Source organism: Adiantum capillus-veneris, chromosome 4, assembly GCF_014529385.1.
Source record: "Adiantum capillus-veneris isolate H3 chromosome 4, ASM1452938v2, whole genome shotgun sequence".
Taxonomy (NCBI): domain Eukaryota; kingdom Viridiplantae; phylum Streptophyta; class Polypodiopsida; order Polypodiales; family Pteridaceae; genus Adiantum; species Adiantum capillus-veneris.
The window spans coordinates 13546331-13565980 of NC_140934.1; the positions used below are offsets into that span (position 1 = coordinate 13546331).

The 19650-nt window shown below is 42.1% G+C and overlaps 1 protein-coding gene across 1 annotated transcript in view; it reads left to right on the top strand.

Moving 5' to 3' along the window:
- LOC147458732 (uncharacterized) overlaps positions 1–4145 on the top strand; it is an 81507-nt gene extending 77362 nt beyond the window's left edge. The window contains exon 4 of the mRNA XM_086510173.1: positions 3116–4145. Coding sequence (XP_086366299.1) covers positions 3116–3976 — 861 coding nt within the window. The 3' untranslated portion in view covers positions 3977–4145. The remainder of the gene's footprint in view (positions 1–3115) is intronic.
- Positions 4146–19650: the final 15505 nt, after the last annotated feature.

The window sequence follows — 19650 nt, forward strand, 5'->3', positions numbered from 1 at the left end:
AGTCTATGTCTGCATTGCAACTGTGCATGTGATTGCATCCAGGGACGCTTGGGAAGTGCTTTGAAAGCATTGTTTTTAACTTATAAGGTTTTATTGAGTTTTTGGGCAGATTCAAACTATTTTTTAAATATGGCGGCCGCTACTTAATAAGTGAGCAGCCATTTGATAAATAAGGCAACAGATCAGCCAAATTCTCTCTCTCTCTCTCTCTCTCTCTCTCTCTCTCGCTCGTAACCTAAAGCTTTGCGCGTCGTTTCCTCTCCCTGCGCTGCTGCATGTCTCCCTTGGGCGAGGGTTGCCGTGTGGGGGGCGTTAGCCAATAGCCTCGCCCCATCTACAGCCAAGCGTTGCTCTGTCCACGGCCTGTTGGCTGGCTCTCGTTTTGTCCACAGCCACAGCATATTCCCGGCCTGTCGCCTGCTCAAGCTGCACGCCACGCTCTCCAGGTACTGCTCCACACAATGCTCGCGATAGCTACTTCACCGTTTCAGGCTTGATTAATTGCTTCAGAGAAAGAGAGGGTCACACAGTGGAGCGACCAAGGGTTTGTGTATCAGAGATAGAGAGGGTCACACAGTGGATCGACCAAGGGTTTCTCGACCAACAAGCTAGTGAAGATAATGTTGATGAATGCAAAGACAACACCACCAGAAACGCCCACGAGAACACGGCCAAGTTTCGTCGCCATCGTAGCGGCCCCGAACAAGGCTGACCGCATCGGACAACTCCAAGAGGCCTTGGACCGAGTCATGGAAGAAAATCGTGACCTAAAGGCTCACCTTAGCAAACTTGAAGCACGATTTGACTCTATGGTAGATCTCACCACCGACAAGATGAAGGAAGTTGAGGAAAAAGTCACGCAAGCACACTTGGCCACACATACCATTACCAAGGAGAGTGACACCAAGGTATATGTAGTTTTATAGGGACGTCGGCTACAAGAATCCCTTGGCTTCAAGGTTAGGATTGGGGGACTTCTTTCACCATGGTGCACCGATGAAGACACTCTCGAAGAAGCCATCTCCAAGCTCAATGATATTCTCCAACCAGTTGACATAAAGCCCGAAACCATCTCTTGGATCAACGACACACATAGGCAAGTACCACCTAAGCATTGTATCCTCACCTTCAAGGACAAAGACGAGCGGATGCGGTTGCTACGCCAATCGCGTCTTCTCAAGGGACAATTTTTGGATTGCCGGAGAACTAACTACAAATCAACTGAAGACTAAAACAAGCGAGCTCAAGAAGATGCACAAAGCGCGCAAACAAGGCAAATGGGCAGTCTATCGAGGCAGTAAAGCAGTCATCCAGGAGTTTCGAACTCCCAAACCTTCCTCTCTCACATTTGACCCCTCTTAGTCTTAGTTTTTAGTTTTTGTTCTTTTCTTTCTTCCTAGCTAATGGACCCTCAGTCCTTAACTAATATGTACCCAATGCCTCCACTTAAAAGCAACATTGTAATGTCTTGTTTTTGGTCCCATAGGTCATATGTAACCTCTGTGGACGATAATTCAATCGATCTCTCTCTCTCTCTCTCTCTCTCTCTCTCTCTCTCTCTCTCTCTCTCTCTCGCTCGCAGAACAACGCAGAAAAAACCGGCCACGATCTCTACGCGGGCATCCAGTGCTTTCTATCTTTGCCATGGCCCCTAGGGAGCTATAAAAGCATCACACACCCTCTCCCAGAGGGAAGACCAGTTTCCGCAAGGAGAAGATGCTGCTGCAGATTTCCGCCTTAAAGAAGACGTTGACGGTGATGCCCATGGCTGCCCCAAGTGTACCAGATGTCGCCAAGGACCAGTGTGCGAGTTCCCTCGCGAAGAAGTGCCTACAGAGCATGTTTCCATCGCGACAAGCTGCTGTTTTTCTCTGTTTTCAGCCCATTAACGTCGTAGACGGGGCTGATTTACGAGAAGGAACCCGAGAACACACCTCTTTTCTGTGTAGGATTGGAAGAGAGGATTTTCTATGTAGAAATCTCTTCTGGGGAATTGCTTTTCGAGAACCGAGTTGCGTTTCTAGCGTTGAGATTTTGAAGGTAACGATTTTCATGTTATGATCTCTAAGTATTTGTTTGCAGATGCACTTCCTCTTAGTGAGGGAGTAGGAGCAGAGGAAGGCATGAGCCTCTGCAGGAGAAAAGTGCTCTGAGGAACTAGAGCCCGATCAGCCCGAGGGTTTTGTACCCGAGTTTGGGAAGTAGATCCATGGATCGGAGAGTGGTAGACTCTCGAGATGTGATCCGGAAGTTGAAATTCCCAAGGGAAGGACTTCGTGTCCAGGAAGCAGAGTTGTTCTGCAGGAAGAGGACTCTGGAAAGAGAGTCGGAAAAGAGTTGCAGGGATGCCATGCCGTAAGTCTGGAAGGTGAGATCCAGAGGTGAGAACCTTGATTCTCGAGGATTTAGAATAAGAAACGGAAGTTTGTTTTGAATGTTTATTCTTTTGGAATGTTCAAGACCTTATACAGTGAGTAGTATATTTGGGGACTCCTCTTATTGTTTAGCTTAGCGATCTAGGTATATAAAATATTTTTGCTAGTTTTGAACATGAAAAACCTTTATTCATTTGTTAATGTAGTAAGTTTGTGTTCAATGTCTATTCTTTTGGAACGTTCAAGACCTTAGTATATTCAATAAAAGTGGGAAGGCCAAATTATTTAGCTTAGTGATACACTATTTGCTATGTAGCTCTCTTTAGTACTTTTGATATTTTTGCTAGTGTTTATCATGGCTGAGTTTGCTTATCACCTCCGGAGTGTGATAGGCACTTGGCTCGTTGGTTTTACAAAGAATGTTCTACATGCACCAAATCTTGGACACTGAGCACGTGAGTGAGGGATGTGTATACTTCTTTTGTAGCCAAACAATCATGTTATAGTCATTTGTTTACTTCCATCGAGTTAGTCTCTAGCGTCGACCTGTGGCAAACTTAGGGACCATGGTAATATATGGGGTGATTGTGATTGTATGTCTTAATTCAATTCTGTCGAACAGGAGCCAAGTTTTTGTGGCTTGGATTCATTTCTGTTTGCTGTTAAGAATGCATTTATAAGGTAATTTGGCCCACTTTTACTGTTTGATATTAATTTTCATATGACTGTTGTTGAATCAGGTGGAGGAGAAGATTGTGAAAAAGGATAAGAGAAAACAAAGAGATGAGAAAGTGAGAAGTCACAAGCATAAGAGGAAAAAAAAGCACCAAATGGACGACTCTCGTATTACAAATGAACCAAAAGGTCCATCTGGTTATGAAAAACTCATGGAGTCCGAGGGTAATGTGGAAGCTGATGACTATCTGGAGTGCAGAGGAAGATCAGAGTCTGGGAATGCAACACACACTTCACCTGGAGGAAAACAAAGCAGATCTGATAGGGGTGAAAGCTCCCAAAGAAAACACAAGAAGTCTGAGAGAGGAAGCCATGTTAGTCCTGAAAGGAGGAGGCACAACTGTCGTGAAGGAAGGCAAGACAGTCTGCACATCAACCGTGGCGGGCATGCTGATCCTGAAAGAAGGCATCACAAACGGCATGATAGTCCAGATTCCTTCAACAACATTAGGGTTTGCAGTTCTGTAGACACAGAACGGAACTGTAAAGAAACTCTGAAGATCTATAATGTGGATGATGGCCCCTCCAATCAAATCGAAAGGAGCAGGCAGAACTTGAAACACGAGCGAAGAAAGCTTACAGATGAAGAAAGGGCTGCCCGCCTTAAAGAGATGGAGAATGATGCTGAAGTTCATGAAGAACAGCGTTGGCATCGCCTAAAGAAAGCCTTTGATGCAGATCAACTAGAGGAAGCGAAAAGACATTCAAACCACAGTAGTAAAAATTTTGTGAATCAGACTGCAAGAAGCATATATGGAGCAGCTAAGGGGGGCAGCATCTCTGTTGAAGAAAGTGTTAGGAGGCGTACACATTTCATTGAGCGATCCATAGGAGATAGTAACTCCAATACCTTTCAGAGACTGTAGCCTTGGCAACAGTTTGTATGCTCTCCATTTATGGATCCAAAGCATTGACAATATTCTAAAGGCTAGTCCTACAGCATGTGAAGCTTTGGTCCTCCAAATGGACATGAAAATTATGGGAATAGTGTATTGAGCAATCGTCTTGGTGAGCTTACGACGGAGTTTATTGCAAGATTCATGTATACTTTTTGACATCTTTTCTATATCTTTATATAGGTTGGAAAAATAAGGAGCAGCCAGCTATGCCACGCGTCGACAAGCCGCTGCTCCTCGAACGTGCGCATGTTGGCTGGTGTGAGTGGGAAAAAGAGTGTGGTGTGCATGATTTACAGGTGTTGATGGACTTTATCAGCTGTTATTCATGTCCATCTTACAACCTTTTTTTAACTTTAAACCAACTGTCCGAAGTACATCAGTTTGTTTAGCTTTGAGTAGAAGTTTTTGTTTTCTTTCTTTTTCTCTGTTCCTTTTCAAGTCATTTATTATCTTGTAAAAAGGTCATTACTTACTTAAGATTCAAGTGAGTTTTGGTAGGTTATAGATAAGGTTATTATTTATCCCATTTTTAAAGATTTTTAATATCTATTTATATAGGTAAGATTCTGATCAGAAGGCCACCACCCTTTCTGATCCAACTCAAGGTCGATAATTACCCAATGTAGCAGCCATGGTTTGAATAATAGGAGCTAAGGTAAGAGAGAGAGAGAGAGGGGGAGGTGGATGATATTATAGCAGAGTAACGTATGCCTCAATACGGGGGATAATCAATAGGGTAGAAGAGAGGGGAAGTAGAAGGGGTGTGAATGGCTACACTATGTACGAGTACAACTTAGGAGTCGTAAAATGCCACGTACTGAAATTGAGAGAGAGTAAGTCATTAACCAGGCGCCCATTGAAGGGCATAATCCCACGAGGGTGAGAGAGTATGTGAGTCATTAACCACGCACCTATTGAAGGGCACACTCCTACAAGGGGTTCTAAAAATTAGTAATTTTATGACTGGCTACCAGATGGTAAATTCAAGCTAGTGAATATTTAAGCACAAAACCTTAAGGAGGTTTGTCTCTAAAATGTGCAAATTTTCTCAGGATTGAAAGTACCAATAGTTAAGACAGTGATGTGTTTAAAAAGAGGGTTGGTATTATGTTAGAAGCTGGACACACCCTACGGGAAATGACGGCTTGACAGATTATCATTTTTTTGTAATTATTCATTTAGAAAACTCGACATTTCACCTTGTAAATATTGGGGCTTACAGAAGTTTCCAGATTGTATCTCAGTTTTGACATTTAGATTAAGTAAATGGTTGATTTGGAACTTTAGGGTTTGAGAATTGTAAGGTATTTATATCACTTTTTGACCTTAATGAAAAATCTTTTGTCATTTAAAAAAAAGTTTGAAGTCTGTGAGTGAGCGTACTATGTACGAGAGAGAGAGTGTGAGCTTCATCTTGACACTATGTGAGCACCGGTGGTTGGAATCAAGTGCGGAGAAGTGCAGTGTGTTGGTCCCGACGAGAGCTACGCGTCGATACCTACATTGCGTGCATACGGTCCGGTTTTGCGAGCTCCATCTACGAGCTTCATCTGGTGATTCGGTGAGCATACGTTGTCCGATTTTGCATTGCAGCATATCCATGCGTTCACATTGAGTAGAGCTACACATTACGCACTTTAGATTTCGAAAACGAAGACCTGTAAATTTTGGTCAGACATTCTATGTGATTTTACACCGGGTGTTTTGAGTTGGGGTTTTGGTTCATAGACCTTAGGGAGAGCAACCTATTGGTGTTAGTAGGGTTTCTTTTAAGTTCTATGGTGTTTCGAAATTGTTTGATGGGATTAGTTAGGAGTCGGTCGAGTGTAACTTACACCTTATGCTTGCTTCCATGCACCTGCGGGTCGAGCTTCGTCTTTAGCTGCCAAATCTTGTTAGGTGAGTTCACGCTGTGCTGACGTCCGTCGCGGCGTATTCGTCCAACATTGACGCCGTTGTCGGGGACGAAAACCTTAGGTAGATGATCGAAACTAGTCCTTGAGGATAGGGATTCTTTGGTTTACCAAGAGTCTCGTTTTACATTTGGATAGTATCAGAGGGTGGAGGACTCTCTAGGTTTTAGAGGGAGTTTAGGGAGCGTGTGTATGGCTTAGATCCTTCGACTTCGGTAGATTTAGGTAGACCGAGATAGTTTTAGATATTAGTTGAGTTCTTGAGTAGGAGTTGGAGTGGTATAAGCGGTGAGAGGAGAGCTTGAGAGTCCGGAGAGACCAGAAAGCAACCAAAGCACCATTATCACAATTTCATATGAAGAGTAGGAGTAGAGTAAGTAGGATATCATGATTCAAGATCTAGAGCACTTTATGCATGTATACTTGCTTGGTAAATTCATCACAAGGTTGTAAAAGACGCAAAAAGACGCAAAAGTGTGTTTGAAAGCTAAAGTGAAGTCTAAAAGTTACTGTGAGTATTTCTGATAGAGCCGCAGAGCGTCAGGAGCATTTCTGTCAGAAAAAATTTCATTTTAAGCCAAGAGACATCCTACGCGTAGGATGTCTATAGGCTAATTTGGTGGGAATTTTGGGATTTTGAGTTGACCAGTGTGTTCAGAAGGTGGGTTATTTCACCTGGAAATTGAAAATTTGACCATATCTTGACAGGATAATGTCAGATAGACTGAAATTGTCAGACATCCTATCCAAATTATGCCAAAGCATTATTTTAAGACCAAAACCATAGGATGACTGCATGAGCATGATCTGCATGATATATTAAGTGACTGAGAGAGGTTCATCTCATTTGGGAGAGAACATTGGATTCAAAGCAGACTTTAGCACTTTTGACTGAAAAAGGCTAGAACAGCTAAAATTGGAGACTTTTGAAATCCAAACCAAAATCTAAGCATACCATTGGGTTGCTGACATCAAGGGGAAGTTGTGGGTCAAGTCTGGGGTCACACAGGCCAAAAAGACATCTTACACGTAGGATGTCTTCTGTTTGATTTTGCACTTCAAACCTAATTTTGAGCATACCAAAGTGATCAGCATCTCAAGGGGAGCTTGTGCTTTGAATTTCAAGCCATTCTGATGAAAAAGACATCCTACGCGTAGGATGTCTAAAGCAAGAAATTGAAGCCAGATACTGATTGTGGACATAGCAAGGTGTTGAATAGCCTAAGGCAAGCCTCCTAGTCAATTTTGGTTCAAATTGAGGTTGATTAGACTGATCAAGACCAGCAGCAGGATGTCGGAATAGATTTCTGATCCATTGACCAGTTTATAGGTGTCCAAATCAAAAAGTAAAAAGAGCTGTGGACTCAGCACATTAAGGGGAATCCATAGTGCAAAAATCTAGGCAAAACAAATTGACCAACCTCCGAGGGAAGTACAGTTCCAGGTTAGCAGACCTAATCTAGAATCAACAGTGTATAAAATACAGTAGTGGTTGAGATTAACTCTCCAGTTATACCAATCATTACTAAGATAACCTCCAGCAGTTAAATGCTTTGATTCGAATGCCGAAATTAAACGCTTGTGTACAGGTATATTCAGCAGCAAAGCAAGAAGTTGTGCGAAGACCGATCCTTTGCCAGGTGAGTGGTTGGATTTGTGATAAATTGCATTGATAAGTTAGATGCAATTAAGATCAGGAAGATACATTTTTTAAAGACCAAAAGGTGGCAGGTGATTAAGGTAGCTTAGTGTCCATCGAGGAGAGTGTAACTCAGGCAAGGCTAGATCTACTAGCACCGATTATTGAGGAAGGTAGTGATACTGACACTTCATCAGAAAAATCCTTCTTCATGATGGGTAGTCAACAGCCAGGAGGTTTCACCTATGACGGACCAATGCCAGGAGAAAGCACCTCCCTAAATCCTTTGAATGATTCCAAGTTCACTGTGATCTTCTTAGAAGGAACAAACTCGATGGGAGCCCTAGTCTATTTTGACTATCGAGGACGCAAGTGCATTTGTATTGAAGAAAGACCGGCTCAGAGACTGGAGATAATTCGAGTCTATGCTGATGGAGATAGATTCCGAGACGAAAAGGAGAACCACTATCTGATAGGTAATAACCCTGAAGATTACAATAGATATGGAGATAACGTGATGAAAGGGAAAATGGTTTCAGAAACTCAAGAACCGCCACCAAACATTGATCGATCTGGAGCAATTTTTATGTATGATAAGAAAACAACCAGGGTTTCAACTTATAATAAGAACATGGGAATCTACAAGCCTGAGCGTGAGGGAATAGTCTCTTACTTTCGCTGCAAAGAACCATACTTAACTGAGTTAAGCAAAGACAAGGTTCTTTACTTATTCTCTTATGAAACTGCTATAGGGAAGGATATAGTTTTTGTTGATAGGTACGGGTGGGAATACCAACGTATTCTCCCAGAGGAGGTAGAAAAGGTAACAGTTCCAGGAGCATCAATATATGCCCCCGACGAAGTGCCAAGAGCCACCTACACCCCTAGCAAGTCGATAAATCCCTTTTCAGAAGAACGCGACCTCACATTCTACCAGACCGCAGACATTCAACAATCAAAACCAACCAGCAACTCAGTCATCATTGCAGGCTTCGACAGAGAACAACATTGGAGCAAGACCGAAACCGAGATGGTTATCAAGCCACACGAGGGCTAAGGGATTTACAAGAACCACCACTCTATTCAAGGTATCAAGGAGAGAGTAAACAAAAAACTCAAGGGTCAACAGAGCCTGGAAGACCACCCATAGAACGAGTTCGAAGAGATGAACCTTCTCTTGCAAGAACTGTTAGAAATTATGGCCTAGGAGTACCATTGGGAGAGGAACCAGCTTACTACAGAAGACCAGAGGAGGTATATCGATTAGGACGTGGAGATCCAATGATGAGGTTTGTAGACCATCGTAGAATTAAACCTTCTCAAGTGCAAAAATGGGTAAACAAGAAATACACAGGAAAGAGAGATCCAAGAGATCATGTAGCTGCCTTTGTGCGTGTAATTAGAGCGGAAGAGGTGTTAGACTTCCCTACCCAATTTGCAGGGTTTGGACTAACCCTCGAGGATGACGCTGCTACTTGGTTTGACTTTGTAGAGCATAGAGACTTTGAATCTATGGAGGAAGTGTTTGACGAGTTTATCGAAGAATTCTCACAAAGGGGGATAGCTCAAAATACCGTCTCACAAATCCATAAATTCAAACAGAAAGACGGGGAATCAGTGCGAAAGGCAGCCCTAAGACTAAAAAGGTATGTTAAGTTGTGCCCGGTGAAAGAACTGCCAACTCAGTGTAGACTTATGCTTATATTCATCCAAGGACTAAGGAATGCATATCTCCAGAAGGACTTACATATGAAGAGGAGCACGACGTTGAATGAGTTAACCAAGGAGGCTCTTTATCTTGTAGACAATTGTGCAGTCTACAAAGAGGGTGAGTTCAAAGATCTGGATGATGATTCATCTTCACAACAAAGTGGAAGCAAGTCTTCTAAGATATCACCGAAAGGAGAAGTGGTTGTAAACCAGGAGCAGCTTGTAGAGGAAGTGCTAAAAAAGATTAACTTGTACGCCAAACCTCAAGCTAAACAGCCCAAGTGGTGTGCTATTGAACAAAAATGGACAAACCATGGGACGAAGGAATGTTATTATAACAAGGAATATGTGAGAGAGAGACCTTACGCTCCCCAAGCTTAGGTAGCTTCTCCTCAAGTTCCACTGATGCCTAGGTATCAAGCAGGCAACCTACCAGGACCTATAGGTGTAGAAAGACCACAACCAGTGGTTGGGGCAACAACCACCCCTACCAGGATTACGATCAGTCGATATAAGATACACACCAACAGTAACCGAATTAGAAGAGAAGGCTTTGGTGCCTATGCATGCATATTATGAAGATCCCATTGGATATGCGGCAAATCCTGTCTATTATCCACCAGAAGAACCCTCGACACCAGAACCATGGAGCATGATAGGAAATACAAGAAAAGGAAGATATAGCTTAGATGAACGAACACTGTTGTTCATAGCCAACGGAGTCATGGGAGGATAAAAACATGCATACCAACAAAGAGGAGCTCAAGGAGCACCTCAACAACCCAAGGGACCCTACGACAAGTGTGGTGGAGACCATTGGCTAAGAGACTGTGCTCATGATGAAATCATTAGAGTCAACACATATTGCATCGAGTGTGGAGTTACTCATTTGATTCCTGATTGCCCTAAGAATCCAAGCAAAGGATCAAAAACTACCTTGAACATACTAGAAACCGTGCCTTCCAGTGGAGGGTCAGAAAATGAAATGACCATACCTATTTAGGCGGTGATACGAGCCCAAGCTCAAAGAATGACGAACGAACCCATAATTGAAGAGCCAAAAACCGATGCCCCAAGTTCAAAAACGAAAAATCAGAGAAGCACTTGGAAAGTTAGAAAGGCGCGTATGAAAGCCAGGAAAGAACGAGAGCAAATGGCTCTATCCGAGGAGTTAAAACACACAAAGGATAGATTAGAGCGGTTAGAGGATCTAGCTAGCCTAAGCTCACACACCACGGCAACCATAGCACCCAAGGAAATAGCAGAACCCAAAAGTGCAGGATCAGGAGGATCAGTAATGGCAGACAAGGTAAATGAGCAGTTGGATGCACTTCTAAAAGCTTACGAAGCCAGACTCAAAAGGAACCAAACCCAAGAGCATAGATGGATGACTTATCCATATGCTGAAATAGAAAAACACAGGTTGGAAATGTGTAGAAAGATGATTCAAACAGCTCAATCTTTGATAGAAAACCCGCTTGGTAAACGTGTAAATTGGCATGAAGTACCAGCTCCAACCCCTTTCCAACCAACTTTAGAGGAACAAGTAGAAACGAAGGAAAGACTCACGAATGCCTATGAGTCCAGGGGAGAACCTATCATAGTGCCAAATACAACAGATGAGGCAAGTGATGGGTTCCAGCCGAAAGCATTGGCAGAAATGGGTAAGGACTGTAACGGTCTAGATGATCTGTGGAAGCAAATCCGTGAGGCCAACGAAGCTAACAGGGTGAGTAACCACATGAACAGCACGAGAAAAGAGAAAATGAGATCTTACCTCCTATTGAAGAATTTGAGGCAAGATCACAAATGAACTTTGATATACATTCACAAGGGGGAGACCAGGGATCAATTAGTTCGGGGCACAGCCAACCAGACTCGCTGAAAACTCTACCCTCTTACCTAGGAGAGTATGAAGCCAAGTCTGAAGTGAGAGCAATCCCATCTCAAAGACTTTCTTCTAACAAAGTGATGGATTCACAAGGGTTGATTGAGTTATTGTCCACCCCTCTGGCATGCACAATCACATTAGCTGAACTCCTACGGTTATGACCTAACATGTGGACCACAGTAGGTAAATGCCTAGAAAAATTTGGAGTGAAAGATCCCACCTCGAAGCTTCAGGAATGGATCAGAGAATTGGAAAGGCCTCAACTAAACACTAGGCCAGTACCACTAAACAAAGTTGAAGAGTATTGTGAAGGAGAAGATGGAAACACCACGCTACCAGTAGAATTCTAAGAAGTAGTTTCCAAAGCTATTCTTGACAATGGAGCGGGAGTTGCTATCGCCACCAAGGAAATCTGGAAAACATGAGAAAAACCAGCTTTAAGAACTACCAGAATGAAATTGCAATTGGCAGATGGGTTCATGGAAAAGCCTCTAGGACTCTTAGAAAAAGTGATTGTCACTTCCTACGGAATCGAGTATGAGCATACATTTGCAATAGTCGATTTCGACAAAAAGAACAATTACGAGATCATTTTGGGAAGACCATTCATGAGACAATTGAAGATGGTCCAGGATTGGGGTTACGACCACATATACCTCAGACATGGCGAGACAACAACCAAAATACACCTGAAAGACCATAGTTACAAGGATGTGAACCAGACACTAGTGAAAGAGTTTGATTCAGCTACAGTTGCAGGATCGGAATTCCTAGAGTGGTTAGCGAAACAAAAAGAGCTATGGATGTGTGGAGCTTCACATTGTGGAAGCCTAAAAAGAGAGGAATGCGTCTTAGAAAGAGCGATTGAGGACAAGGAGTATATTCCAGAACCTTTTCCTGAAGATGTCTTGGAACCTCTAGAATGGGAACACATACTAGCAACATTGGATATCTGTACCATTACAGATAGTCCAACAACAAAATTTTGCGTTAAGGATGGCTATGATGTGCTACCCTACTACATGGTAAGCATTATACTAGGAGGAGATGAGACGATAGAACCACCAGAACAAGAAGAGTTTTATAACTCCTCTGAACATCTGGAAGTAAACAACGATGCAGATAATGAGTGTTCAGACAGCTCAAGTGAGCGTGGGGAGAAAGCAGAGAATATCAATTTTTATGATTTCGCTAATCAGCACCCTAGACGCCAAGAACGCTATAGGAGAAAACGAGCAAGAAAAAAAGCGAGAGAGAACCCAATGTCCATGATAAAAGGTAAAACTCACTATCTGATGCTTGTAAAAGCAAGAGATTGTGTAAAAGATCAAATATTAGGAAGATTCTCAAAAGTTCAAAGGAAAAGAACGCGAGAGGAAAAAAAACAAGTACGAAAAGCTAAAACGGAAACAAAATCACAAAAATCTCAAAAATAAAAAAAAGAAACAACGAAAGACCAAGAGTGGACCAAACTGGAGCGTAAACAGAAATACCAAGAATTGAAACGGTCTTTACGAGAGGTATGGACTACTGAGGGAGATAGTGATGGAAAAGAGGAGTCAAAAAAGGGAAACATGAATGTACCATCACACTATCGAAAATTTACCATCCATGACAGAAAAATCATAATGACACCACCAGTCAGGGAAATAACAAACCAGGAATCTTACGATGGGCCAGAAAATGCAAAAAGGATAGACCTCGCGAAACCAGGTGAGAAGCCTCAGCCAGTCTATACAACAACCGATTTAGAGCCTGAAGAAGAAGAATGGCTAACACAACTTCTCAGGAAGTATAAAGATGTGTTTGCATGGTCCTACAAAGACCTTAAGGAAGTTGATCCATCGATATGCCAACATACAATTTCTTTGAAATCAGATGCAAAACCTAGCAAACAGCGTCCTTATACATATAATGACACATTTGCTACACGAATCAAAGAAGAGATTGACAAGCTGATGGAAGTTGAATTCATCTATGAAATCGGACATACAGATTGGGTGTCACCCATTGTGGTAGTCCCCAAAAAGAACGGAAAACTGCGAGTGTGTGTAAACCTCAAAAAGGTAAATGTAGCCACCATAAGGGATAATTATCCCTTGCCAATCACAGAACATGTACTTGAGAGGGTGGCCGGAAAATGGGCTTATTCCTTTCTGGACGGGTTTTCAGGATACAACCAACTGGCAATTGCAATGGAGGATCAACACAAAGCAGCGTTTGCCACAGAATGGGGAATATATGCGTATCGAGTTATGCCGTTTGACTTAACTAATGCCCTAGCTACCTTTCAAAGGTTAATGACGCACGCGTTCAAAGAATACCTGAGAATATTCTTAGAAATATACATGGATGATCTTTGTGTACACTCCCTTCTACGAGAGGAACATATTGACCATTTGCAAAAGGTATTTGAAAAATGCAGGACATATCGAATCTGTCTTAACCCGAAAAAGTGTATTTTCATGGTTAGGCAAGGCCGCATCTTAGGACACATTGTTTCAAGAAATGGCATAACCACTGACTTAGACAAAGTCAAAGTCATAGTAGACCTACCCAGGCCTACTAATGCGAAACAAGTGCAATCGTTCATGGGACACTGTGGGTATTATGGAAGATTCATATATATGTATGCAGTCATCGCACAACCTCTGTATCGTTTGCTAGTCAATTTCGATTGGACCGAGGAGTGTGAAACTTCATTCCAAAAGCTGAAGGAAAACCTTGTATCAACACCTGTACTTAAAGCACCGGATTGGAAAAAAATATTCCATGTTCACATTGATGCTTCTGCATATGCAATCGGGAGTATTCTGGCTCAACCTGGAGACGGAACAATGTATTTGTTATGCAAGCCGACAGTTAAATAGTGCGGAAAAGAACTACACAACCACCGAAAGAGAGAGGTTAGGAATGATTTATGCTGTAAAGAAATTTCGGCATTATTTGCTCGCAAACAAATTTGTGTTCTTCACAGATCATCAAGCTCTTTTGTATCTGGTGAATAAACCATGTAATACAGGGAGAATTGTATGCTGGTTTATTATATTGCTAGAGTTTGATTTCACAGTGGTGGTCAAAAATGGTAAAACCTATCTACGAGTGGTTCAGCTTTCAAGGATACACAACGGGGAATCTCCTGAAGGAGTAGATGATGACATACCAGATGCTTATTTTTTCAATATTGAAATGATGCCCAAATGGTCTCAGGAAATTGTTAGCATTTTTTCCTTTGGAGGTAGGTTTAATAGTACGGAAGACATATCCAAACAACAAATAATTCGACAAACAAAAAACTTCCAGTTGATAGCAGGACGGATGTATCGTTTAGGATCGGACCAAATTCTATGATTATGTATAAATCGGGAAGAATTCGAGTGTTATCTTGAAGAAGCACATGTCCAGGATTGTGTATTTCATTGTTCAACAGTGAAAACACACCAGAGACTGAAACAGTTAGGGGTTTATTGGCCAACTATGTGCGCGGACACACATGATTATGTTAACAATTGTACTATATGTAGTGCCAAACGACCAGTGGATCACGCAACATTGTTTTAGGTAAACATTGTACCTGCATGGAGTCAATATATCATTGATTTCTTAACCACAAGGATGTTTCGTGAAAACATATCAAGAGCACGGAAAAGGGCTATAGAGCTGGAGGCTCGTGACTTTCAGTTAATTGGGAACCAACTCTATAAGCGAGGAAAGGACAATCAACTTAGAATCTGTGCAAGTGAAAGTGAATACGTGCTGATTCTAGAACACGCACATAGCGGAATAGGTGGAGGTCATTTTAGGCAATAAGACGGTAAAAATTGTCTTAACTACAGGAATATGGTGGCCTACATTGCATATGGATGCTGAAGAGTTTGTAAAGCGTTGTGACGCATGTCAGCGCACCAAGGTGCCGATAAAGAGAGATGAGATACCACTACGGCCAATGATGGGAGCAAGGGAATTTGCAAAATGGGGCATTGATTTTGTGGGGCCTATTTCACCCCCTGCATATCGTACCCAATATATCATTGTGGCTACGGACTATCTCACAAAATGGGCGGAAGCCAAGGCAACACAAAAAGAAGATGCACGGACCACTGCACAATTTTTGTATGAGAATGTTTTTGTACGATACGGTTTACCAATAGAAATTGTCAGTGATCGTGGAACACATTTTCTTAATGAAGTCATTGAATATCTGCTAGAGGAATTCATGGTCATACATAGGAAATCTGCTCCATACCATCCACATGCAAATGGACAAGCTGAGACCACAAATAAAACACTATGCATTGTTCTCACTAAAATTGTATCAGAGACAAGAACAAATTGGGATTAGCAGCTACACTCAACACTATGGGCATACAGGGTAGCTTACAAAACATCAATAGGAACGACACCGTACAACATGGTGTTTGGCCTAAATGCTATATTACCCATAGAGTTTTTAATTCCTACTCTACGAGTAGCGAAACGCTTAGAATGGACAGGGCATGAGCTCTCTTCAAGAATAGATGATCTTGAAAAGCTAGATGAACTCCTCTTGAGAGCTGTAGCTTTGATCTATGCTAAAAAGAGAAGGCAAAATGAGTTTTTTGACAAGCATGTGCGCACGAAAGAGTTCAAAACAGGTGATTATGTACTTGTTTATACTTTGAAGCAACATGCCAAGAAACTTAAAAAGTGAGGGATGGGACCCTTTGTGATTAGTGATCTATCACAAAGCGGAGCTGTCAAGCTTGCTACATTAGCAGGTGAAGAAATGCCAAATTGGATTAGTGGGTGTCAATTGAAGAAATATCATTTACCACTAACACAGGATATGCTTCAACAAATCCATCAAGGAAAACAACGAATGAAGGAGAAGCAGAGAGTACGAGAAGAAGCTCAAGCAGAAGCACAAGAATGCATTGCAAAAAGAAGACTTCTGTGACAACAACAAAAATGTGGAGCACCATTGCAAATCAATGCTATTCGACTAACGAGGTTTGATGAAGACACAGTGGAGCCAATAATTGCAGTCAAAATGGGTAGCAATCAAGTTGAATCGACGGCATTGCTTGATTCTGGAGCTCAAGCAAATTTAATCTCTTACGGATTATACAAACAGCTCAAGCCTACAAGTCAACTTCATCCTACTCCACAAGTGCTGGAAAGTAGTACATCACACTCGTTGAAAACATGGGGCTGGACTATATTGCATATACAATTACATCAATATATTTACCCACACAAATTTTATGTGGTCGAGGATGAAAGCACTAAACACCCCATGTTGTTGGGACAACCTTGGCAAAAAGAGTACAATGTGCAGATAGATCGGAATGTGAATGCAGTCAAAATTCAGCATGCACAAGAACAACAGATAATAGCCTTTGATCAGCAACCCCGCAATAATCAGCTGTCAGCAATGCAATCACTGGAAAACGAGCCAAAAGCAAGGATGCCACTAAAGAACAAAATGATACCCAAGGCTACCAAACAGGGAACTGCCAACAATGTTCAGTACAGGTATGAAAAGTCACCGACCGCAGTGAACAGATCAGAGTTACCAACAAGAAAAAAACAAATATGGGTGCGGAAGGATAGAAATGACATGGCAGATCAAAAACAATACAACGAAAGAATTCAACCGAAGCAGATAGTTCAACCAAAAACCAAGGGCATAAAACAAATATGGATCCCAAAGAAAATGCTTAGCACAACTCAAATGCAAATCGCATTTGGATACAGAAACAAAAGCAAAAGGAACTCCCTTCAGTACAAGCAACATCGGAAGGCAGACAACTGCATTTGCAACCGGCAAATCGACTTATGTGGATGCCAATTAGCAACAAAACAGTGCCAACCAAGGAAGTAGCAAGAAACCTACAAAAACCAGCAAAGACAAGCTACCAATGGAAAGCAAAAGAGATACGGTCTACAGTCATTCCGGCCAAGCCAATTCCGACCATATCAACAGTAGCGGCAACGCAAGCGACCTTTGCAAGAAAGACAATCAAACAAAGAGCAGTAGAGTTACAACTGTTACTTGCAAAGAAAATAAGAAACTTGGACGAAGAATGCCAATAACCATCTTGCTTATACCCTTCTCTTGCACAACATTAATTTTTCCATGCATTGACTGAGTATGCATACAATAGAGCCACATTACACGGCCAAGCATTAGCATAATTTTTTCAACCCATGCACGGCACATGCTCCGAGGCGATACTTTGTTTTCCGGGAGGACTCCGGCTAGGAGTGGGGGAGGCATTCTCAAATGCGGACCCAATGGAAGAAAGAGCAAAAAAAAGGCATGATTTTCGACTATTTTTAAGGGTTGTTGTTTGATTGCAAAATTTTCTGGACTAACCCAAGTATATATGCTCTTATACACCATGAATCTACAGGTATATGGGGCCAAACGCCAAATCAAGCCCCTAGGTGTGTGTATATAAGTAGAAATAGCCATTTTTCGGGCAAAATATTGGTAAAAACGAAAAAATCCGGCCATAAAAGTTGCATGTGAGTGTATATAATGTTTTGCGATGATGTTTTTGATTTATTATGATTTTTGGAGATTTCTTGGGTTTGACTTTCTATTTTCCTTTTAATTTTACTAATTTTCGACAGAAAAACTTCAAAAATATAAAAAGCAGGTGAAAAACGATTGTAATGAAAAACAAAAAATGTGGGGATGATCAATGACTATAGGACAACCTATGGTATAGTGGGGGTGCAATTATGAGACTGGAGCGGAAAGAGTGTTTTGGCCAGATTTTGCCGAATTGCCAAATTTCTGGTAAACAGGGAAAATGGAGTCCAAATCAAGAAATTTTTGAGCCTAAACCGCATCTCGCAAGAAGTTGGGAGCACATGTCAAATTTTATGAAAAGTGGTTCGGGGACCTCCATTATAAGAAATTTTCACTTTATTTTTAGCTCATTTCCACTATTGACCTTTGAGAGAGAGCTTTTGCCACCTAGAGCGAGCGGAACTTCCAGCAGCTTCAGACATTTCCACTATTGACCTTTGAGAGAGAACTTCTGTCACCTGGAGTGAGCGGAACTGCCAGCAGCTTCAGACATGAGAGGTAGGCTCATCACCTTGAGCTTTTCGCGCATGTTTGTCGTTTTGTCGCGAAAGCTAGCGTAGGGTTCACACGCAAAGCGGGCAGTAGAGACCTACAACTAGAAGTGGCCACCTAACGGCTAACCCAAAAGCAATGAGGCTTCATCGGCAGCTTACCCTAGCATAGGAGACTAGTCTTGGATATCCAAAGGCAGTAGAAAACCATTGGGAAAAACCCTAATTTCTAGAATCCCGCAAGAGGCCGCCAAATGGGAAATCGGCGGAGAAGAGCCCAAATGCTACCAAAATTCATGGGTAGGAGCATCTCGACATGCTTGACAAGTCTATGTAACCCACGTGACCAAAAGGTGACCAGAAGCGGCACTAAACTTCAGAAACGACATCAGACACACAAAGCGTTAAATAGCTCTCGCGGCCAAACTGCATGTCCGTTTGCCACCAAACTTCACGAGCGGCTTTCCTAGACCATCAACAACCAAGTCCTATGGTGGTAGACCACCACAAATCATCGAGACATGTAAACGCAACCACGGGTGATTCTAGAGCGACAAATTGCCAAATGAAGCTCCGGTGAAGCCAAAGTCGACAAAAAACATACGGCAAGGATCCCCAAGGGATTAGGAAGCTATGGAGACCAACATCAAGAAATTTCATCGCCGAAAAGAACTCCAAAAGTCAGAAAACGGCTCGGAGGCTCTGAAATCTACACAAGGAGTTACTTTCTATCCATTTGACTTTTTTGTTGAAATTAGGCTGAAAAGGGACTCAGGGGGACTAGGGATAGGCACCAGTGCCAGATTCCATGAAAAAATCATCAGGAGACATCCTACGCATAGGATGTCTCAAGGCCATTTCTGGGCAGAAAACCCAACATTTTTCATCACACACCTTTTTTGAATAGCCTTTACATGCTAGCCACCAAGTTTCATCACATTTGGACCAACATTGATCTCATATGCATGAAAAAACGCAAAGTTAGGGCATAGAGGCAATAATGGGCCATAGACCTACCAAAACTTGTCCAAATCACATGAAACTTGCACAACACATTCACAAGCACATAGCCAACCAACCTGTGTGGTCACCTGCAAGAAATGATGAAATAGACATCCTACGTGTAGGATATCTATTTGACATTTTTGGCCTACAGAGGGTATTTTTACATTCCAGATCTTTTCTTATCATCTTCAAGAGCTCATAGATTAAGTTTGAAGCCATTCTAATCAATTTTGACTCCCAACACCTTCAAGATACACTTTTTGAGCCCAAAAACACTACCTAGGGTCTTACCAACATCAATTATTGTCCAAATCAAAATCCAAGAGCATGGCCATGTTCCACATGCCAAGGACTACCCACATAACAAATCTCAAGCCATTTTGATGAAATAGACATCCTACACGTAGTATGC